The 24,885-nt window shown below is 41.8% G+C and overlaps 1 protein-coding gene across 10 annotated transcripts in view; it reads right to left on the bottom strand.

Annotated features, from left to right (window-relative positions):
• Nucleotides 1–1,232: 1,232 nt before the first annotated feature.
• The window catches only part of LOC112106443 (BCL-6 corepressor), a 123,553-nt gene continuing 99,900 nt past the window's right edge, over nt 1,233–24,885 (bottom strand). For 9 of the 10 annotated variants that reach the window (XM_024199672.2, XM_024199678.2, XM_024199674.2 and 6 more), the window contains 7 exons: nt 24,312–24,640; nt 23,457–23,726; nt 16,424–16,590; nt 5,701–5,846; nt 4,048–4,125; nt 3,670–3,820; nt 1,233–2,343 (listed from right to left, as the gene is read on the bottom strand). In XM_024199672.2, the coding sequence (XP_024055440.2) occupies nt 2,049–2,343; nt 3,670–3,820; nt 4,048–4,125; nt 5,701–5,846; nt 16,424–16,590; nt 23,457–23,726; nt 24,312–24,640 (1,436 nt within the window). In that variant the 3' untranslated portion in view covers nt 1,233–2,048. The remainder of the gene's footprint in view (nt 2,344–3,669; nt 3,821–4,047; nt 4,126–5,700; nt 5,847–16,423; nt 16,591–23,456; nt 23,727–24,311; nt 24,641–24,885) is intronic. The other variant, XM_024199677.2, reaches the window with a different exon arrangement.

A 24,885-nucleotide genomic window follows, 5' to 3' on the forward strand; every position in this document is an offset into this window, starting at 1 on the left:
GAACCCCTGCATGCCACTAGTCCTTCTTCCCTGTACATCTGGGACTAACACTGAGCTCTGCGGCAATTGGGGAGAACACTCAAGGGTACAGGAGGTATTCTCATGGATCCATTTCTGACCTCCTTTTTGGGCCTCATGCATTTAGAGAAATTTAGATATCCTTTTTCAGGAAAAACACTCAGTTATAACTTGCAGATGCCACGATATGAATCGTTGCTGTATTTCCCCAAATCTTAATACAATGGAGGAAGTGTCACAGTGCAGTAGTACAAAAGATAGAAAACAATCCAAGAAAAAATAAAAACCTTACTGTGTCTATAGAAAGTCAGATGTTTGTATGACAGCCCTCAACAGTTCCTTTAGATGTCAGTCCTGTAGGCATTTTTCTTTGTTTGGCTAACTGCACTGCTTCTAAACCCATTTAAGCACATTATGGTAGTACTGGTCAGAGATAACATCCAATATATTGCAAAACAGACGTAAACCTCCTTATAAGTATTTGGTTTTCACACAGGGCACACTTTAATATTAGAGATGGATCTGAAACAAAACTTGGGATCTGGTTCACAGTGGGAACCTGTTCCTCTAATGTACCAAACTTGAACACTGAATCAAAAGACCAAGACAGTTAGGAAGGTTTAAATCTACATTTGGAGGCCAAAACCCCTGGATTTGGAAGAATTTGGGTTTCAGGATATTTTGGTAAAGCACTTTATAAAGGTATGAAGTTTAGAACCAGGAATTTGGTTCAAGGCTGTCTCTAATGTAACAGGAGACCACACATAAAATGCCCAGTGTGCTCACATACTCGATGCCTCTATACAGAAATTATCTAACAGAACATGTATCCTTTCTCTCCCCCTCCCCGCCCCCTTAGGAACCACTGAGAAAAAAATTCAATCAGTCCAACTTTAAAGATGACAAGTGGGAAAAACATATTAAATGGATTCACCGTTCTTTAACTAAAATGTACTCCAGAAAGTCTTGAGACTACTGGTTTTTAAACGTCTGACCCTGTAAAAGGCCCATGAGATATTTTTCTTTTGACCTTGATAGTAGAAGGCTAATATAGATTCCACATCATATTTTATAAATTGCTTCCCAGCACCTGCGCCATTCCTGCTTGGCTCCAGTAAATGAGATCAGATCCTCCTTTTACAAACTTTAATAAGTCAGTTTGTTTTATAATCGTGCAGAGAATAAAACTCATTTCAACATCTTAATTTTCTCAACAGTTTTATTGCCTTTAAGAAAATTTTTGTAAAATATAAATACAAAGGCAGGAGAATTTACTTACAAAGTTAAAACACAGATCTCAAACGTAAACACACAATTCAGAAAATTTTAGTTTATGTACAGTTTCAAGCAACTTCAACATATGTTAGTTTTTCAATATTTTACAAGATACAGAAAAAATAGTTCAAAGTCTTCTTTAAATAAAGAGCATAAAATGTTTAAACATATATAAACAATCCGGTTTGATGTGTGAAAACTAAATTTCACAGTTTTTAAATTAGGATATAAAAGTTCATACAATTAGTTGGTGTATATGGATATGGTTTTAATTTATATTACAAGCTACTGAATTATATTCAATAGTGCTTACCTGGCCAAAGCAGGTAATTCTGTAAACAAAAATAATATCATGAAGTGCCTTACCAAATTCTATCTCCCAAACAAGCCACATGACTTTGATCACATCACCTATAAAAGTATGTTCTGTGTAATCAGTGCTTTGTATGAAACAAAGTCAATGTGTGGGTGTGTTATATTTTTTAAATGTGTTCCAAGTAAAAACAAAAGTATCCCAAAGCCTGTGTGCATTTAAAGAAACATTATATAACAATTTTGTAAAAACTGATTAAAGTTCTTAAAAAAAAAAAAAAAATGTTCCAAAGTCCATCAAACTGGAATTCAAATCTCTTATATAAAGGAAAGATATTTTAATATTTAATAGTGTCCTTTCTTTACAGAAACAATTGCATTTTTAACACATATACATAAAGAATTAACTTTATATGGTACTATACATTAAATGGCCTGGTGGCTCACCAATGGATATCAGAGAGATTATCATCATCCGGATGCAACCACTCAAGTGAAGATCCAAGTAAAGTCTGAAGTTCACTTGTAAACTCTACTAAGTCCAAGAGTTCCTTGCTTTCCGGATTAAAAGCTTCAAGGTCCTTAGCACAAGAGAACAACTGACTCAAAGACGTCTGTTTGTAAAACTCTGCCTCGGTGATCGTGACAACTTCTACATTAGGGAAGTTGCAACGGAATATGCGGGATGACATTTTCAGCCTCTTTACTATGTCCGACAGCAATAGCCAGTTTCGTGGTCTGCAGAACAAACAAAACAAAAAAAAGGGCATAAATAATTGACAAAGTTATAATCATCCTGGTTATGTAAGCAGTAGCTTTACATTGTGTGTCAAATCCTGCTCACCATATTCCTGCAAACACTTTCACTGGCATCAATGAGACTAGCTGTGGGATTAGAATTTAGCAGTGTCCAGATGCATGTAGACAGACATACACGCATACTAATGTCATCCATGGCTTTTGGGCGACAGGCTGGTTGTATGATATATTAACATAGGCCCTGACCCTGTAAATTGAGGTACACAATTTTACACAGGTGGTGAATAGTCACACTGACCACTACTCACATGTGTAAATGTTTACACGATGAAGCCTTGCTTTTTATTTAGCAGTCAAGAATTAGCTTACAGTTAAACAATCAGTATCTTGGGCAGTTATGAATTCTAAAGAAGCAATTAATGGGGAAAAACTGGATTTTTCAGATTAATATTAAATTTTTGTGTGTGTCAAATTTTGATTAATGTGCATTTAACCACAGTCAAAAAAGCTAGTCCAACATGGCTTATAAACTCTTCAGAGATAATAGGTTATGAAGAAACACTGTAGTTTTAAGTTATGCAACTGTTGCAAACTACGAACAGTTGTTTACTGAGCTAATTCACACTCAGGAGAGACTACACAACTGAAACAGTCCAGGTTTCTTCTTGTGATTAACAGTGTTCCAATATCTGTATACAACCAACATGCTATAAGCCATTTCTCGATGTGTTTGATCCAATGCATTATTCATGGGTCAAATCCAGCTTTGCATCGGAGCGTTTAAACTGTAGTAACGCTGCCATGTCACTCATGAAGTGTCTATTAAGTGATAAAGAGATGCAAATTCACAAGGAAAAATTTCAAGATAAAATGTTAAATTACTTAATATTAATCTGCCAGAAGCAAATGTGTTATTTTGGGACCATCAAGATCCTTTTTTGGGTGGTGGGAGGACGTTTGATATGTCTTGGGTTAAAACAGTAATTCACTCTTTTCTGGGCTGTAAAACCAGCTGTCTATGCTAACAGCATTTTGTAAATCACTTTATACTGTGGCAAATACAGTTAGCACACGCAGAAAGTTTAGACTGCAATTTCTTTGCGTACCCTTACACTTTTGGAACTCCACCGTAGAGCTGACATATCAGCTTTCTTCCCTACCACCTCGCACAGTAGCACACTGCGTATGAATAATTGTATAGAAATACAACGTAGAGTTTAAATTGTGCTATTCTAAAAGCAGCATTCAGGCACTGACTCCTGCTACCCCAAATAGATTATTTCATAAAGTTATATCAGTTCTTACCCCTGAGAGAGAGACACTTGGATGTTGTAACATGGCAAGAGAGGCCCATCTGAAAATTCAAATTCAAACACATCGCTAAAGCCATCTTCATCCTCATCACTTGGGCCAGGGGGATTTGCCAGGATGTCAAATCCAGATTCATCTTTTGGATCTAGTTGGGAACAACAACAACAACAAAAAAAAGCCGGGTCCAATCAGCATTAGGAGCATATTGCAAGTCTTGCTTTATCAGCCTGTAACTGATGCAGTAAATAAAACTAGACACTTCCCTTCAAAACTTCCTCTGGCATATAGCAAAAGAACACCCCCGCCCCCACATGCTAGATAATGTTTTGAAACTCCTTCACATACAAAAAATAAAGGATAACATTTGCTCACCGCACACAGAGCTGCCATAGAAATCCCAGTACAAACCAGGGTCATCAACACTTCGACCTTGCAGGTCAGTTAAATACTCTAGAGAGGGAAACAACAACAAAAACAAACTAATCAGAATGGAAAGCTGTATGATACATCGCCTGCTAAGCTTGCCAGATTCCAATATGCATATGTCATACCTCCTATCTAAAATCCACAACATCGTCTTGATGCACATACTATGAAGAATACCATTCTTCCGAATATTCCTGGAATACACTTTTCTCATCTCCCCCCTAGCCCCGGTGGGTCCCTTTCACCCACTCAAAAACATCAACAAAACCCAACTCTTTGCAGCAACAGATTTTGACCCATGGATTCCTGAGCTTTAAACTGCAGCATCTTAATTTTCTGAGAGATGCAATCCTGACCCTTGAAAAAGTTCAAACTTTTCATCCGCCACAAGTCTCAAAGATAAGGAATTTGGGAGGTAAGTAGCAGACATGAGGAGAAGGGAAAAGGTTTTCACACTAAGGGCTGGTATTCAGTAGGGATCCAGGCTGCTGCGATCGATGCAGCGGGGGTCGATTTAGCAAGCCTAGTGAAGACCCACTAAATCGATGGCAGAGCGCTCTCTGGTCGACTCCAGTACCTCAACTCCCTGAGAAGAGTAAGGTAAGTCGACGGGAGAGCATTTCCCATCGACACAGTGCAGTGGAAACACCGGGGTAAGACGACCTCAGCTACGTCGATTCCAGCTACATTATTCACGTAGCTGGAGTAGCGTAACTTAGATCGACCTACCCCAGTAGTGAAGACAAGCCCTAAGGTTCCATCACCCAGAAGCAATATTTAGTTTGTTTATAGCCTTAATTTTGGGGCATTTACCAGAATAAGACTGACGTACATAAGGATTAATTTGGGAACGCCAACCCATTGGACTCCAATACAGTCCTAAAGCAACAAGCCATTCCGCAAACAGTCCCATTTTGTATTTATACAAAAGTACTTAAACTCCTTCATTACAAACAATAAAAGGATAGGATATTTTTCAGTTGTGAGCCAATGAAATGACAAAAGGATTTTCAATTGTGTTTACCTTAAAATAAACAGGGAAAGTAAACTTATTAAAATGATTCCACACTCACCCACCCAATTTACATATTCAACTCCTTCATATCATAGCTTTTTAAAAAATAAAATGGTAGGTTGAACTTTTATAAAGGTGAAAACTAAGAGGGGGAATTAAAAAAATTCTCTAAAACTTGACACTAAAAGGTAAAAATCTGTATCACCTCAATAGCTGTAATTAATTATACTTAACATACTGCTATTATATTTGGTAATTTTATTTTCGTTTCAAGCAAAATTTTATGTACCAATAGAAACTACACTGATCAATGTCCAATTAGCAGGTATCCAAACAATAAAAATCTGATGGCAGCATATCATACATCCCACATAGCATATAAGGAGACAGTACCCATAGACATGCTTCTAATTTTCTACTACTCAGTGTTTTCTTGGTATGCAAAATATAAAGTCACTTAAGTGTGTTCTAGTAATTGTTATTTACATTGAACAATAAAACTTTGGTTGTTTGGTGCCTGGGAGGCAGAGACAGGAAACGTCACATTACATTCACAATAGCAGACAGAATATAGAGTTACTCACCTGTTAGAAACGTTTCCATCAGTTCACTGTGTGTCATTTTCACAATAGTTCTACCTGAGTAGGTAGCAAGTGTTGGATCAGCGCCATAAGAAAGTAACAAGCGGACAATTTCTAAGTGATCATTTTCTACTGCATCATGGATAGGCCTAGAAAAACAATATCTTAGTGTTAAAATTTTAGAAACAGTGTGCCAAGTTTACTCCCCCCCCCCCCCCGTTACCCCAGCGTAACTAAGGAGTGACTCCACTGACTTCAGATCAGGATTATACACACACAAGACAAATTAAAAAACCAACATAGAACTATCAAGAGATCTACTAATCACTACCTTGCACAGTTTGCTTGTGCATCATTGTTTCCATCTTTCCCCACACTTTGTCTTTTCAGAGCGAAAGCAATTTGGAAAAGGCACTTTTGCTATATGCTTGTACATTGCCTAGCACCTCTCAGTTGCTACTGTAATAATTACACTGATATAATGGAGTGCAGAAATTGAACAAAATTGTGTCACCACAATATACTTCACTATAGGCAAAGCACAATAACATTCCAAATTTCAGTCAATTTAACTTAATTGGATGGGCTGGGGAGGACACACTTACATATCTACCCAGAGGATAATTGAAAGTCAAAGTTACCCAAAGGTTCTAGCTTATGTACATAGGAGCCATCTGTGAAAACTTGCCATGAATTAATATGGAATAGTATATTTATTTAAGTGGTAGTTTATATATTCACACCATGATTAATAAATTCCACTTGCAGAATAGTATTCATCTAAAACCCAAAAATGCTGCATTAAGATTAATATATAGTAAAGTTATATAATAAAGTTAGAAGTTTTACAGCAAAACATTAAGAATGTGAAAAAAAACTAAAAATACCCTTTGAACCTATAGAAGCAGTAATTATTATGCATGCATATAATTCTAAGTTAAGACCCCCCTAAATTGTAATTAATTTCGGTCTTTAAAAATACTGAGTACATGTAACTGGAGTTATTTTAAAGTCAACATAATACATCATAGCATCTAATGAGAAACATGTCTTAAAATCCCAGCTTTTAGAAGGAAGCGAGTAGAGGAGGCATGTGGACCCAGAAGAGGTGTTTACATTCAACAGACTCTAAAGCAGAGTAAATTCACTTTCTCCAAAAAGTAAGAGTCCTTTTATAGACTTCCACTTTTAGACTCCCAGGTAGGAGCATTGTTACCACTAAACATGACACACAAGGGAACTTAAGCTTTCAAACTCAAGTATTTCCAGACAAGAAAAAGTAAGATACTGTTTACAATTATCAGAGGGGTAGCCGTGTTAGTCTGGATCTATAAAAAGTGACAGTGTTCTGTGGCACCTTATAGACTAACAGACGTATTGGAGCATAAGCTTTCGTGGGTGAATACCCACTTCGTCAGACGCATGTGGTGGAAATTTCCAGGGGCAGGTATAAATATGCAGGCAAGAATCAGTCTAGAGATAACGAGGTTAGTTCAATCAGGGAGAATGAGGCCCTCTTCTAGCAGTTGAGGTGTGAACACCAAGGGAGGAGAAACTGCTTTTGTAGTTGGCTAGCCATTCACAGTCTTTGTTTAATCCTGAGCTGATGGTGTCAAATTTGCAAATGAACTGAAGTTCAGCAGTTTCTCTTTGGAGTCTGGTCCTGAAGTTTTTTTGCTGCAGGATGGCTACCTTTAAATCTGCTAGTGTGTGTCCAGGGAGGTTGAATTGTTCTCCTACAGGTTTTTGTATATTGCCTTTCCTAATATCTGACTTGTGTCCATTTATCCTTTTACGTAGGGATTGTCCAGTTTGGCCGATGTACATAGAGTGGCATTGCTGGCACATGATGGCATATATTACATTGGTGGACGTGCAGGTGAATGAACCGGTGATGTTGTGGCTGATCTGGTTAGGTCCTGTGATGGTGTTGCTAGTGTAAATATGTGGGCAGAGTTGGCATTGAGGTTTGTTGCATGGATTTGTTCCTGAGTTAGAGTTACTATGGTGCGGTGTGTGGTTGCTGGTGAGAATATGCTTAAGGTTGGCGGGTTGTCAGAACTCCACTGGCCATCACCTACAGTCCTCAGCTAAAACCTCTCCAACGCATCATCAGTGATCTACAACCCATCCTGGACAACGATCCCTCGCTTTCATAGGCCTTGGGAGGCAGGCCAGTCCTCGCCCACAGACAACCCGCCAGCAACACCATCACAGGACCTAACCAGATCAGCCACATCATCACCGGTTCATTCACCTGCACATAGCAAACATCCTTAACTCTGACTCTGCATCCCGACCTGCTGTGCACTCCTCACTAGTAACTGAGTGTGAAATTCATCCCCATGCAGAGGGCCAACAAAAGTGTTGAGGGCCATTTACATCCTCAAAATGGGGCTTAACTGGGACTCTGGTGAGGCACAGGTCTTGTGCTAACCATCCACAAGGGGTGAAGTCCTTCCTGAATTAATATAGTCGTCTTATGATGCAGTTTCTAAGTAACTTCAGGAGAGGACGTGGGTATATCATAATGGTGTAGCATCAGAAGCGCTGGAAAAGGAAGGTAAAGTGGTGTCTTCCAGCAACTCCATAGTTTTTCTGGTGGATGAAGTTAATTGGGTTGTCCATCTTAGAGTGTAATTACCAAAACTGTGTGCGCTTTTTATTCAATTCTACACTATACAGTGTCTTATACTGCCCTCATCACGGTAGCATCCAAGTACCTTCCAGAAGCACACGATGCAATGTGACTAACATCCGTCACATGTGATTCATTCTCGGTCTCATTCCCCAGATGGAAAATTGTGTTAGTGTGGTGTCTTACTTTTATAAATGTTATGTACACTATTCTGTGTGTTGATATTAGACAAGTAAGTGGAAGATGTGCACCTTACACTTGGTGTAGAAGCTGGTGAGGTTTGAGGTGGTTCTTGGTTCCTGTGGAAACTTGTCCCACCTTTTTTTTTTTTTTAATTTTATTTTATTTATTTATTTTTTTAAAAAAACAGGCCACTGAGAAAACTCTGCCTCTACTATACAAACAAATTTACCCTTTCAATGGACAGCTAGATTGTGCCAGAGGAATGGAGTTGTCAACTCTGGTCCTCATCCCACAGCTTTATGAGATCTTTTAGATATCCTGGTCCCAAACCAATGAATGCCTTGAAAATGTGGATTAAGACCATTAAGTTGACATGGTATTTTATGTCATATCGTAGATTTTAAAGTCAGAAGGGACCATTATAATCATCAGCTATGACCTGCATAACACAGGCCGTAGAACATCACCCAGTAATTCCTGCTTCAAGCCCATAGCGTAGTGAGCAGAGAACCAGTTCAATATGCTTCTGGTGGCCCATGCAGCTGAGGCTGCTATGGAGAAGAAGAAATTTTGGAGTTTCTTGCTTCTACGCTCCTCTGGCACAACGAAACTCTGCACAATAAGGGCAAAGCTTGTCTGTGCTGGAGACAAAACTTTCTCAAGGGCTGGTCTGAGACAGTGGAGTGAGATCCCCCAGAAAGCAAGGATCACCACAAACCTCACCACTTTCCACTCCAAGCACAAGGCGCATTTCTTTGACCTTGCCTTCTCCAACACAAACACATAGCAACATGCATTAAAAAGAGACAACCAAGTGTAAAACCCTACCAAAACAAGACACTCCACTACCCATGCTTTTCCTGCTGGGGAGGATGAGAGAACAAACAACATGTGACAGATGTATAGCCAAGTGGCTTAATGTACTACTCGAAGGCATTCCAATACTCTGGTGATGAGCATGGTATAAGAACGTATATAGAAGAGAAGCTAAAGTCTGAGTCACTGGCCCATATGTGACTGTTGAGCTATTGTGTATATCTGTATTGAGAATAGGAGAAGGGACAACATCTGAACTATGTTGAAAATGCACACAAGGTCTGGTACCTGTAAGGGAGTAAAGCAGATACTTGTTGCCTAGAGGGGATGAACACTGATAGCAGGTCAGAGTTAGGCTGTTTGCAGACATTAAGTACAAATTTTCTATTTGTATAAAATTAGTGAAATTTATTGGAGCCTTAAACTTTGAATTCTTTGGCTTCAGTGTCTTTTATCATTATGATTTTCTAACAACGATTTTATTGAAGATATATTTATTTACAATCTTAACTACGTTTTAAAGAAGTGGTTTGTCTGAGATGTCCCTCAAAGTCTATCTACAGAAGGAACATTGTCCAAAAGTTGCACCAGTGTCACTAAATCAATGTAGTGGCCCTGAGAGGGCCTACGCAGGGGAAGCTGTATCAGATCTGCTGTATCTTCTATGGGAGCGTGCCGCTCCTGCTCCGTGGGTCACACAGAGTGTGAAGAGGTCTTTCACAGCAGGTCTGACTGAGCAGAGGAGAGATCAGAACACCTGCTGCATTCATTGTCACCCCTCTGGGGGCAGACTTGGCTCAGGCAACTAGAGATGGGCGCAGAGGGCCAGCCCTGCTCCTCTATCTCCTCCTTAGTTACCGGCCTGTGATGACTGCAGCTTGCTGTGCAGAGCAGCTGTCTAACTTCCCCCACACCAGCAAGTGACCTGCAGGAACTGTTTCCCCTACTTTAGTGGTGCAGGAAGCCTGCACAGGAAGCAGCTGCTCTTCAGGGCCTCGGAGCCCTATCTTTTTTACGCACACACACCCCAGTGGCAAGCAGAACTGTTTGAGCTTCCTAACCCTCCCTCCCTGCCACCGAGAAGCACCTCTTTTTTGTCTCTCTCAGCTGTCTGCAGTTGGGTGAGAGAGTGTGCCCGAGTGAGGGAGGTGAGGACGCTGCTTTTTAAAAAAAGGAGCAGGAGTGACAAGTTAAGGTGGCTTGAGAAAAAAATGGGAGATAAAAGACCATGAAGAAGGGGAGGGCGCAACACAGGGAAAGGAAGAGAGAGCAAGAGAGACAGGAGGAGGAAATGAGAAAAGGAAGGAGAACAACACTCAGAACAAGAGGAAAATATACCCAGAGATAGGGTAGAAAAAGGAAACTTAAGAAGAGGAAAGATGGGAGAATAAAATATGGACAGTCGTAGCACTGTCAGCGTATGGGGTTAGCAAATGAAGCCCCTACCAAAACAGTGTAAAGGCACAAGCAGGTAGTAATATTTATACTGATGAAGGGGAGATAAGGAGATTTCCTGTTTCTAGTGGAGTTTATTGCCCTCTCTGTAAGCTGCTAAAGGCCTTCTGCCAGGGATGACAACTTTTACCTCAGGTCCATAAAGATACACCAGACTGCATGAAATAATCGTTATTTTAAAAAAGTTCCCTTGGAAACCCCATACAGGGCTTTATTCACTACCACCCTCAAAAAGTATTTTTTATAGGAATTTCAAAAAGAATTGCTACCTGTACCTACGGGTACAATTAAAGTGGTACAACCTGTGTGTAGACAACCCCTTACAAAGGCAGGAGGCCCCTCCTTGGGAACAGGGGTGGGCTGCTAAAACAGTAGCATCCTACACAAAGCCTGGATTCAAATTCTCTACCATGTATCACCTCTTCTTAAAGGGAAATTTGCAAGCAGGGGTTTATAATTCCATCACTGGGTTCTGGCAATATGCAAGCCATTCAAATTTTGTGCTGTCTTTATGACACCATCAGAATTCCCTTGCTGCAATGATAGCCCTGTAATTTAGTAGTTTGTTATTTTATTAGGCACTGTAGTGTGTGTGCGCCAGGTTTTTATTTAAATACATACCTTTATATAAAGGGCTGTCCTACAGAGCATATGAGGTGCAACCCGCTTGGAGGGTGGCTACTCCAGTTGAAGTTCCTCTAGTAAAATTAGCTGTTACAGGAGATCATCTTGTCAAGATTAACACAGGAAAAAGCATAGGAAGACACCAGTTTTGGCATGGTCCTCTTAGGAAGAGGACTGACTAAATTCAGCTGCTAAAACAACAAAAAACTGGCTGTGAAGAGTGAGTCTAATGTCCTAGAGAACTGACCACAGAATTTGTGACAAGAGAGAGAGCCTGGTAATAGAAATGTATGGATGCAATGTGCATCAGACTTCAACATCCCCAGCCTAAAACTGTTAGGTTTAAAACAGCCTGCATCTCAGCTGAAGAATGTCTGCTCATCATGAAAAAATGGAAAAAAGTGTACATAGGGTTCTTACAAATAAGAAGGATGAGATAAGGCCCAACATGCCAATAATGGTACTTGCAAATATCAGATGGTTGTCTTACACCCGTTGTTGAGCAAATACATTCCTATCTGGGAAAGAAAATGTTTACCAGAACCCCTTACGCATAGTCTATCTACTACTATTATTTAAGGGGAATACAGTTAAGAATATATTTGAGACATAACTTAAAGATCTCAACCTGTTCTACAATAATCTTTGATTAGCCAATAGTTTAGCAACAAAATAGACATGTATTCGCAAAGGCTGACACACTACAGCAATGACTAAGTATTCTAGTGAACATTCATGTAGCACTGGATTTCTAAAACCACATTTAACATCCAAAATCACTGTATTCAGTACAGGCTATTCTGCCACCTTTGTTCTCACTGAATGATACTTTAATTAAGGTTACCATTCGTCCAGATTCTCCCGGACATGTCCGGCTTTTTGAGTTTAAAAATAGTGTCCGGGGGGAATTTGTAAATGTCCAGATTTCTCCCCCCCCCCCCATGCAGAGCGCAGCACGGCTGACAGGGCAGCCAGCCGGATCGAGCCACTTGCATGGGGCTCCGGCAGCCAAAGCCCCTCCTCCGCTTCCCTCTTCTCCCCTGCAGCTTCAGATCACTCCCCTCCTCTCTCCCCCCTCCACCTCCCTGCATTCGCAGATCGCCAGCCATTCGCATCGGGCCTCCAGCAGTCTGGAGCTCCTTCCCCTGCTCCCCCTCCCCTGCTGCCCAGCGCGCCGCTCAGCAGCACTCTGCGAGGGCAGGAACCGGGCTACGCGCTCCGTGGGAGAGCGCGGCAGCGTGTCGGGCTCCACGCGCTGTTCTGAGCAGCACGGTAAGGGGGCCAGGGGGTCGGAGCAGGGGCAGGGGGGTTCTGGAGGGGGCAGTCAAGAGACAGGGAGCAGGGGGAGGGTTGGATGGGTCAGGAGTTCTTGGAGGGGGCTGTCAGGGGGCAGGGGTGTGGATAAGGGTTTGGGCACTCAGGGGACAGGTAGGGTCCTAGGGGGGCAGTTAGGATGGGGGGGGGTCTCAGGAGGGGGCAGTCAGGGGACAAGGAGTGGGGGGGGGGGTTGGGAGTTCTGAGGGGGGCAGTCAGAGGGCGGGAAGTGGGAGGGGCTAGGGCGGGGCTCCCACTGTCCTCTTTTTTTGATTGTTGAAATATGGTAACCCTAACTTTAATCCACAAGCAGTATCACTGATTTAAATTACTACTCAGTGGGAGTATGGGTAACACGACTGTGCCCTACTCATGACACCAAAACGCAGTTGCACCATCTAATTTCTTCTGTTACTCAGATTTTTTTAGTTCAGCAATATTTCAAAGGATTTGGACCCTTCAAAAATAGCTAGGTAAGTAATAAACAAGAACACCCAAGTATTACTCAGGAAACTTTTTTCCATTCATGTACTTTTCCTTATTTTCTATTTTAAATATGTATCTCTAAAAATGCCAGAGACAAGAACAGACCATCCAGTGACTTATCAAACCTAAGTTATTTTTAAAGTACATATCAGTATAGTACCCAGGCACTGAACATGAGGAAAATTATATGCATGACAATTGTCCATAGCAGACTTACAGTGATTTCATAAAACCCTCAGATTTCAGGAAGTCACAAAGACAATGTCATATCGTTCAGACTCCAGCAATAACCTCAGCTGTCACATCTTTTCATTGACAGAGCCAACCAACAGAGCTGACCAAAGGTAGAAGGCAATAACTAATTCAGATCCTACATTTGGTTAACTGGGATCAATTTGAAAGCCAAGACAGGCAGACCAGAGAAACAGATAATGCACGTAGATGTGTCACTGTGGGTTGGCCTTAATGAACTCACTTCAACAATCTGATGGAACTCTGAGAATCATTGGTTGGCAACATCAGCGTTCCCCATCAGAGGGCAATGATGCATATTTAGTTCAGTAAAAAAAGTAAGGCAGTCAACATTTTGTATTTGACTATTGTTCCTGGTCTGGTAAGTGGAGAACATCCTCAGTAGCAGAAGAGATGAAAAACACAAGGTGGCTGAGAACCTTTTTTTTTTTTTTTTTTTGGGGGGGGGGGGGGGCACATACAAGCTTACAGAGAAAAATACAGTTAAGGCTCCAAAGGAGAAATGGTATTTTTCTTATGACCAGCACGATCTTATACTCAGATATACACTTGGCTATACAAGCCAAAAAGGAGGAGGAGATGATCCTCCTCAAGGAATCCTTCACAGAAGCTTGTGCTCTGTATCCTGCTGAACTCTAAGAAACAAACCTAAGCAGATCTGATTTGGAATACGCTATCCTATTCAGAAGCCTTTGAAAAAGCTAAGGCCTTGGCTACACTGGCAATTCACAGTGCTGCACTTGCTGCGCTCAGGGGTGTGAAACCCCCCCCCCACCCTGAGCACAGCGAGCGCAGCGCTATAATGCGCCAGTGTAATCAGCGCCTGCAGCGCTGCACGCTCCCTCGCAGCGCTGCAAGCTACTCCTCTCAGAGAGGTGGAGCTCTCGCAGCGCTGGCGGCGCGACTACACTCGCGCTTCACAGCGCTGCCGTGGCAGCGTGGCCGCGGCAGCGCTGTGAATCCGCGAGTGTAGCCAAGGCCTAAGAGAATCTGCCACCAGGAAGCAAAGGGAACCACAAGATGATTTCTGAGGGCAACACCTATGAGTGAGCTGTTAAACAGACAAGATGATGATAGATTGTATTTTAAGACCCATTTTTTTCCAAAACACGGCAAAGAAATATGATTAGCTCCTGAGTGCATATGTACTAATATTTCTTCCCTGGCATAACTGTAATAATCTCCATTTGTGAATTTGAACTTATACATACTAACAACTGTTTGGAAACTTTCTTAAGACTTTTTCTATACGGATTATTCTGGCAAGTGAGCTAGAAACCATTTAGGATTCTTTTTTATGGCAACCTTACTTATGCACGACTGATTTAGGGAGTCCCAGAGATAGTAGAAAACAGTTTGGTGGAGGGTTTTTTGTTTGGATGTTTAAGATCTCCCCCTTTCTCTCCCCTTTGTATTTTTTAAGAGGTGGGTCATGGGAAAGGAATTTTTACTATTCAGCCCTAGATTCAATGTTTCTCCAGAAACATCTTTCCAAACTGATGGGCTGGTAATGACAGACCATCATGGACTTCTAATGGACCATCTCTAGCAGGACTCTTGGAGCTTTGTTTTTCTGAATCCTCCCTCCAACTATTTCAAGTTGATATGCAAAAACTTTAAAAACAAAAGAGACAGATTCACAGTTATGCTAATTTTATGTCCTGGCTAGAAGGTGGGATCTGATAAAACATTCAAGTTAACTAACTGCAGGAGCACCTTACCCCCTAGATTTTTAAAAGTAGAAGAATATAAAATAACCTGCCCCCAAGAAATCATGCTCCTTAATACATTTAAGAAAAGTTGTCACCAGATCAGTTCCTCCGAAACGGCAGAGGATGAACCATTTACGATTAAATTCGATAAAGAACTTTCTTAGCACAAAGAGATACACATTCAAAGCTTGAGAAATCATGCATGGCAACTTCCTCAACCCCCACATTACAGAAAGAGGCTCAACATCTACTCAAAACAGGAACTAAATGCATACGGGGATTCTGAGGAAGGCAAGATATGCCAGCAGAGGAACCATCAACTCAAAACACCAAAGGAACAGACCTACTTTAAAAAGAGTTGTGTTTGCTAAATTAAAAGGAATTTGTTTTAAATTAAAAATAAATCAAATCAGAGTATCAACAAACACAAATATAGCTAATGCAAGAGGGGCTCTCTTGGGCACAAATTTTAATGGAGGAAAAACACAACTTTAGCAAAAATAAAGGATGTGGAACGTATAAAGAGGATCATAGCCTTCAGGTATCGTTTCCTCTGACTGTTCAATAAGAAACTTCATAAAGCTCCAGAAAAGCAAGTATACTATTTCCTAGAAAAAATACCAGTATATCAAACACTATTTGGTAAAACAAGCAGTAAATCAAACAAGCCACAATACAAAAATGTGTTTCCCACAGTGCAAAAGAAAGTGACATGAGAGTGAAGATTCTCTCACGTCAGTTTTGGACAATAGAAAAAAAACAAAAATGAACTGGCAGTTAGAGGCTAGATGTGCTAAAGAAACATGAACAGGAGTACTTGTGGCACCTTGGAGACTAACAAATTGATTTGAGCATAAGCTTTCGTGGGCTACAGCCCACTTCTTCGGATGTAGCCCACGAAAGCTTATGCTCAAATAAATTTGTTAGTCTCCAAGGTGCCACAAGTACTCCTGTTCTTTTTGCGGATACAGACTAACACAGCTGCTACTCTAAAGAAACATGGCGTAACTATTTCAGAGGAGTTCTAAATTTTCTTGTGTATAAACTTTAGCTAACGCCAGAACTTACAAGACCAAAGAGTGAGAGATCTAGAAAGGACACCAACTTTTGGAGAAATGAATTTCCTTTAATCATTCTTTCAAAACAGCTAATACCATGTACGTGACATTAATCCCACCATGTGTTATTTCATTAATATGCCACAGAGCACTAGTTATTTTATCTTAGTAACTATAACATTGCTAACCTGGTTCCATCCTGAGCGCTGCAGTTAACATCAGCCCCATACTCTAGGAGATGTCGCACAATGCTCAGCCAGCCTCTGGCGCAGGCCTCATGGAGGGCACAATAACCTGCATTGTCACGATGATTTACATCACAGACCTTGTTTTCCAAACAATACAGAACCACTTCCTGAAAATAGAGAAGGTGGGGGGGGAGAAGGATAGGTCATGTTATTTGTTGCTGTTGAGATGTGCATACCTTTAACATGTTTGGGTTATCTCTCTTTGAATGAAGGGGGTGTGGGAGAAAGAATCATGTGGCCATAGAAGTATCATTTTGAAAGTCAAAGACCGCTATTTTTTCACAAGCAAGGCAGCATTGTATTGCGCAGCACTAAGATCTCTATGCACACCAGTGGGATTTTCTGCATTAAATAATGGTAGAAAACACAGAGAAAGGATGTACCCATTTCACACTAAATTATGGCCTCTGTTTCCTCAGAATTTGCTTGGTGTAAACTGTTAGAAAGGTTATTAATCTTACCCCCGTGTATTAAAATATTAATACGAAAATGTTCCAAGCACAGCAGTAATGCATTCAATGTTAGCTTGATTAAAAAAGTTTTTAAAGACATGAAGGACAATGGTTTCCATTAGAAAACTAATCATAAGAAAATCCTAGCCCCAATGAAGTCAATGGAGCCAGAATTTCACCCACAGTGATTTTCTTCATTCAGAACTAGAGCCAGATGCTCGTTTCCAATAAATAACCTATCACTGTGGGAAGCCATGTGGATTTAACACAATTCATCTTGCAGTCAAATGTACCATGGTTGAAGGCCTAGGCCATCCTCAGCTCTGTGCTCTCATGCAACCTTGAAACAATGACTGTTCCATCACTCAACCAAAAATTTGGGATTGGTGCAAGTTTCATTTATTTGTGTGGGAGGCACAAACAAATGATACAATACGTAAAATAGCTCATGTGCTCTAAGATTAGCTGCAATCCATTAATTTTGCATTCTTTACCTTTAAAGGTCAAGCAGTGAACTATCTGCATGTTTATTTGAAAGCAATGTGGGGTTGTTTCCTTTCTCAGACAGAAAGTAATAAAATGCTGGGTGCAATGCATATATTCTTTCAGTTTCAAAATCTACCGGAAAGCCTACAATAATCTGTGCTCTTGGTATACCTGACCTGAGAATTGGTATCTAGGATACAGCATGAAGCTGTTCTTTTAGCAGGCCCTCACTAACCAGACTAAAGTGGATAGCAGCAAGCTAATGAGCTGTCTATCCCAGCCAAGGAAAGAAACCCAGTCACATGACATTGGGATCAAGTGCATCAGCCACTTACTGCTGGTGCAACGATCAATTTACCTCGATCCCAGCAGTCTGGTGTCTCACCAACCAAAAGCTTTATTGTTCCTATTAATAATTCTGAAGGCCAAAATCAAAGAACTATGGTTTTACCTGAATTCCCCCATGTCTACCTGAAAGGGTCTGTATAATTAATTCTGGAACCTGAATTTGCTTTAAACATAAAAAATGTTGATTGAAAATTTTCAGACCAACGGATTTTTACTTTGGTAGAAATTCACGTGTGCGTGCAGAGACACATTTTAAGGGACATCATAAAAGGGACTGATAAATGCTGCAACAAATCATTTTCTTTGGTAGTAATTTTTCACTGTAACAGGAAAGGATTTAATAATGTTGGTTTCAAATATAATACCGCTCAACTGTATATAGTTAAACACAATAGGCCAAATTATGCACTCAGATTTGCATGTGCTTATTTGAAGGTGGAATATGGCACAATCCTCTTTAAAAGATGGGCAGCATGTAGCCCACTTACAGGACTAAGTATGAAGCCCTTACTGGTTGCAAGCTAGCTGCCTTTTAGCTAACAGCAGTTCCTGTAATATTGAGCTGTAGTTTTAAAATGAAGTTACTCTTTAAAACAATTTTTAAGCCTCCAAATTTAGTTTTGATTAATTTTATTTTTATTTTTGTAAAAAGGAAAGACTTCCTAAGACAAAACGTTTACTGGACCAAAAGCTAATTTCGTTGGACAAGTTCATCTTAAGAGGCAACAAGAAGAAGGTTATTAACCACAAAATGTAAGCATGAAGACCATAAAACTCTACATTGTTAATTAATTATATGCCTCATTAACTTTTTTTTAACATGATTTACTCAATTCGTAGAAAATTTAACCATCACTGCTGAATGTATGAACATGTGGCAGCACAAACATTTTGGATTCATAAGCCTCCCCCTCTTTAACCTTAGAGAGAGGTTGTGAAGCTCGCATGGGTCAATTTAGATATATTCACGTGGCCCATTTAAAGCAGTGATCTGAACATCACATGCTTAATAAATCCAAAGAACCAACTAGCTTGCCACCAGCAAAAGCTACACCATAGCGGTGTTCACTGCCTGCAGTTTCTTTAGCTAAATAGTAAACAGTCATGGTAAGGAAAACACCACACATTTAAAAAGCTTTAACATATTTAAAATAACGAGGGCAGCTCTCTCTCCTCCCTCCTCCATCTTAATGGGAATCTCTCCCTTTCCACATGAAAATGCAGGTCAGCTTTCTCTGTGCACCATGCTCTCTCACCCTGGACCCACAGACGGCTATATGGATTATCCTCCACCCAATCCAGTGTGGAAACCACTGGGTAAGATAAAACAGCTGAAGTCTGTATTCCCTTTCCTGCTGAGCCACTCTGCACCATGGAGGTAGCCTCCTCCCGACCTAACGGAAGGAAACCCAGGAGAAGCGGCCAGCGCAGCTTCCATGCAGTCTTGTGGAAAGGGGACTAGGGGAGAGCAACATGTGGCTGGGAGGTGGCACAGAAGCACAAGGCTCTGGGAAGATGGTCCTATCCTGCAGGGCATCATGGGGATCCACGGATTGTGCAGGCCAAACCTCCTGCATGATCCATAATGAGGCAAACCCCATCCTCTGGTCTCCACTGAAACAATGGGTAGAGTCCCTGAGGGGAATTTCAGTCTTCTCCTCCCAGGCTCCTCCTGCATTTATTGCCCTCCCCTCATCAGCTACCAGGTGTCTCCCTAATGCCACTGCCTTTCCTGGCATGATGTAATCCTGAATTGACTTAGGGCGAAGACTGTTGAAAACTTTCAGGTACAAAACACTAACTAAAAGCACCAAGCAGAATGAAAAGTAGCATTTGAGCTCAAAACAATTCAGTATGCAAGCCTTTAGTGTGTAGCTTTATGCTCCCTATAGGCGGGGGGGGAGGGGGAAATGTGTGCTTAAAATTGTACTTAAGTAATTTAAATAAATATTTATTTGATGGACCCGTACAGAATGTACTTGTAATACTAATATCCTAGTTAACTAAGGGCCTGATCCAAACCGCCTTGAAGTCAATGGAAAGACTCCCATCAATGTGCTTTGGATCAGGCCCTAAAGACATACAGGGCCAAAGCCTACTCCATCTTACTTGCTTACGTAGCCCTATTGGCTGCAGCCAGGCTACACATCTGCATAGATGCAAGCCAGATTGATCACTAACTACTTTGTGAGTGTGTGTGTAAAAGCTGAAACAGGGATATTCACAAACAAATGCTCCAGTCTAGGGAAAGTGACGCTGTCATAGTCATCTACACCGTACTACACAAGAATTAGAATTTAAAACGTTCAAACATGGCCAAGGAGGTAAAGTAAGGCTTCATTTAAAGACAAGTAAATGGACAGCCTGGGTAGGGGGCTTGTAGAGATTCTATAGCTTCCAGTGCTACTCTGCCCTATTGCAGAAAGAGACCCCTTTACTGCCAAACAAACCACTAAACTTTCTGAAATTCCAGGCATGTTCTTTACGCTAGCCACCTACAACAGGGTTTGATGGCAGGATTATAAATCATCATTCGAATGGCAAGGTTTTGGGGGAGAGGGGAGACAAAAGCACATTTTTACCTGGTACGAAAGCGGAGGGAGAGAATAGTTTTATCAAAGACTTGTAAGCAGTGTCAAATACATTGCCTTCATTTAAAACATGACATCAGTGTTGTACCCTCTTCAGAATTATTTGGATTTGTCTACACTTCAGTAAAAAAACCTACTGCATGGCCACGGCTGGCCTGGGTCAGGTGAATTGGGCTTGCGAAGCTCAGGCTGTGGGGCTATAAAATTGGACATTTGGGTTTGGGCTGAAGCCTGGACTCAGAGACCCTACGAGGGGAAGAGGGTCTCAGTGCCTGGGCTCCAGCCTGAGTTCAAACGACTGCACTGCTATTTTTAGCCCTGCAACCCAAGCCCGAGTCAGCTGACCCAGGCTCGGAGATCCAGTGCCACGGGTTTATCATCGCACTGTAGACATACCATTATAACCCCAAGGAGTCCTCCCCACTTTCAATGTCATGTGGGTGTGCAGAACTGGCAAGGGAATGAGTAACGACAATTGAGAGCCTCTATCTACAAGGACACTGAATAGAGAGTTCCAGTAATTTCTCTGGATGAAGCTAAACTCCCATTTTCCAATGATTTTCTCCTACTGTTTCACTAGATACAAAGAGCAAATTACAGTTAGAAGCAACATAAGCATAATGGGGTTCTGAGACCTATGCTATGCATCATTCAACTACATGTCTACTGAAGGCTCCCTGCATGCACATATAATTTATTTCAGCAAATGCAGCCCCAGAGCAAGGACTACAATAGAAGGACCTGGTCCTAGGTGGAGAGGAAGCTGAAAAGGGCCTCATTGTCTTGCTTTGCACAGAGCTAGTCCTGCCTAGAGAGACAGATGAAGTGTCTTTTAAATTTATATTTGGAGTTATTTGCTGGTGTCTCACAGAATGCTACACCGAGCTCTCTCAGTATACTTGGATATATGCTCTCTAGATCAGGGGTGGGCAAACTACGGCCTGCAGGCCAGATCCTGCCCGCCAGCCGTTTTAATCTGGTCCTCGAGCTCCAGCTGGGGAGCGGGGCCTAGGGCTTGCCCCCCTCCGGCGCTCCACGCGGCTTCCAGAAGCAGCAGCACGTCCCCCCTCTGGCTGCTACGCGTAGGGGCAGCTAGGGGGCTCTGCTCCACATGCTACCCCGCCCCAAGCGCCGCCCCCGCAGCTCCCATTGGCCAGCAACTGTGGCCAATGGGAGCTGCAGGGACAGTGCCTGCGGATGGGGCAGCGCACAGCAGAGCCGTCCGGCCTCACCTCTGAGTAGCAGCCCGGGGGGGGGGGGGGGGGGGGGCGGGGGGGGGCGGGGCCCCCCCCCCCCGGGGGGGGGGGGGGGGGGGGGGGGGGGGAGTGGAAAGAGATGCCGCTGCTTCCAAGAGCCACTTGAGATAAGCGCTGCCCAGAGCTTGTTTACCTTACTATGTGAGAGAGTTTTAGGCCCTGATTCTACCCCGACTTATGCATGTGCTTAACCTTATGCACTGTGTGTAGTCCCATTGGCATCAATGAGACTACTCGGAGTGCACATGAGCATCACACAGCAGTCTGACATGGAAACTGTGGGTCAGATACTCAGCTACTGTGAAGAAGCAAGAGGGAGAAAGACTCTGGAGCACTAAAAAGAAACCCTACGTTTAAATTTCAGGTCCCATGGGAACAGAAATAATGCAAATTATAAAGATTCCCACAGCAACTGCATAATAATATAACTCCTAGCTAGAGTGAGAAAACCCAGAACTAGAATGTGTGTTTGTCTAGGCCAGGGGTTCTCAAACTGGGGGTTGGGACCCCTCAGAGGGTCACGAGGTTATTACATGGGGGGTTCTGAACTATCAGCCCCCCACCCCAGACCCCGCTTTCCATCCAGCATTTATAATGGTGTTAAATATATTTAAAAGGGTTTTTTAATTTATAAGGGGGGGGGAGGGGTTGCACTCGCAGGCTTGCTACATGAAAGGGGTCATCAGTACAAAAGTTTGAGAATCACTGGTCTAGGCTAAACAAAAATTTTCCAGACTAAATTCAGCCTTCCAAAGTTGGAACAGGCTTCTGCCTAAACTGGGGTTCCAAACAAGACAAAATCTTTATGGGCTGGAGCAAATCTTTCAAGCTGGACAGGCCTCTGCCGAAACCTGACTTCCAGGCTGACTCAATCTTCAAAACTGGAGCAGGCCTCTGTCTAACCCAAGCTCCCAGGCCTAACTGCCTCTTTCAAAGCTAGGGCAAGTTTTATAGCTCCTTATCCCTGCTCTGACTAAATACCATCAAAATCAGTAATCACACTCACGATGAACCACTTTTGTCACAGCAATACTTCGTAGGATTGGGACCCTAATATGATATTACAAAATATCCCCTCCCCCAATAAATAAAACCATGTTTCTGAGACAGCAGAGATGGTGGATTCAGCAACTACTGATTTTTGTAGAAGCCAGGTCTGTTTGTTTAGAGCAGTATTAATGCTGAGAAGCGTCAAACTCTAAAAATATTTAGAACACTTTCTGCAATATATCCAAACACGCAAGTGGACACACCAAACATTATGTTCAGGCTCAAATATCAAAACTGTCCATTTTCTTTTGTAAATGACATGTCCTTAATATAAAAGGAAAGCAAAACCAGAGCTCATTAAAGCTCTCCGTACACCACACGGAACGTTAATTTGTGATTTTATACAGTGTCAGACAATATAGTGGTGGCGTTTCAACCCCTTATAAAACCTTCCTAGGTAGGAGTCCAGTTCTCAAGACACTGCACGCCCTCCACTCCCAACAGCTATAACCAGAGTTCAGGGTGCACAGCACCAAAGATTTTGGCCGGTATTGAACACACTATAAACCAAGAGAGTTATCAAGTTTTTGCTCCTCACCATCACTGTAAACATTCAAATTAAATGATGCTTTAATGAAAAACAATAAAAAAATAACCGCCCCCCCCCAAAGACGAGAAATGCATAAACTACAAATCTGTTTGTAGCTACCTCATCAGTGCACCAGGATTACATAAACTAGAATTACAAAGTGACTTTAATCCTGTGTACAAATAAGATTTTTTTTTTTTTAAATTAAAGAAAGCAAATAGCTCCCGCATCTCAATTCAGAATATTTAAAGGGATTCTTGCCTCATATCCCAGACGAGCTGCCCTTTGCAGAAGAGTTTCGCCAGCATTCTTATTGACAATAAGTCTTCGTGCTTCAGGCGGCATGGGACGACTTGGGGTGGTCTCCTGAGGGGTGCTTGCAATCTGCAACTGCGAGGGCTGAGAGACAGGTAATAATGAGGAAGTCTGCTGCAGGCGATCATACAGCTTCTGCTCATATGATTTGGCTGGTGAAGAGTCACAGTCTGAAGTAGGCTCTGGTCGCTTTCTGAATCTTCTTGTTACTGTGACCTGTCAAAATCATTATTGGATTTTTCCCCCCCTTTTTAACAGTACACTGATGGGAATATATTTTGCCACTTAAGAATTACATTTCTGTTCTCATTACAAAAATCTACTACTGTTACTAAGTTTACAACTCCTCAGTCTTTATGTCCGCACTAGGCTTTATCTCAGATAGACTAAGAGAACAAATTCAAAATATGCAAATAGTAAAAAGGGGGAGGAGTTTGAATAAAATTAAGTCCACCTTCGCTAGAACATCCTTCATAATAATGACCCTTTGTCTATAACGACCCCGATGCCTAGATCCCACCTTGACCCCCCACCGCTGTGGCAAGGGCTGACAGCATAGCTGGAGGAGCTGTCAGCCCCAGGGCTGGAGGAGCTGTCAGCCGCCCTCCTGCCCCGGAGGCAGGACTCTTTCACTATAACGAACCCCTAGCTCTAATGAACAAATGGTTTGGATCCCAATGGGTTCGTTACAGCGAGGGTGTCCTGTATTGCTACATAGCACAATAACGTGTTAGCTTGAGTGAGCTGGCTCTGCTGTACACTCTGTGAGGTTAGTGGATGATTAAATCTAAATAAAGATACCTTATCTTCAACATTTTCAATATCTGTGGTGTCATCCCCTGTCAGGGATGACCTCCTTCTCCTCTCCTGTAGTGCCAAGTGTTTTGTTTTACACTGACGTTTCCCTGATGGCTTCTCACACTCAGAATATCTCTGCAGCAGGGATGTAGCTTGGAAATCCTCCTCTTCATCTGTGCACAGCACATCTGTATTCCGGCTCTCTTTAATTTTCTGCTGTTTGGCAGCCAACCTCGAGGCTGGAGTACAGCTTGGCTGAGTCTGCCTTTTGCTGTTTGCATTGGTGGATGAAAGGCTCTTCGCAGGCGGAGAGACCATGAATAGAGGCAATCCTAAATGGGAGGAAAGGCATTACATGTTGCATGGTGTGTTGAGAGGAAAACGCATTGTTAACACTTAACACTAACTCCTTTCCTGTTTAGGAGATTCACCAATTACATTTTCAATTCATTAATATTTTAAATGTTCTACATTCAAAATGTAAATATGTGAACTCACAAGTTGCTAAATTTAAAGTAGTTGTAATTGTCTGATAAAACTAATACAGGAAATTCTCTATTACTATTGTGCCTAGATA

This window comes from Terrapene carolina, unplaced genomic scaffold, assembly GCF_002925995.2.
Source record: "Terrapene carolina triunguis isolate 2854851 unplaced genomic scaffold, T_m_triunguis-2.0 Scaffold26, whole genome shotgun sequence".
In the NCBI taxonomy this organism is placed as follows: Eukaryota; Metazoa; Chordata; order Testudines; family Emydidae; genus Terrapene; species Terrapene triunguis.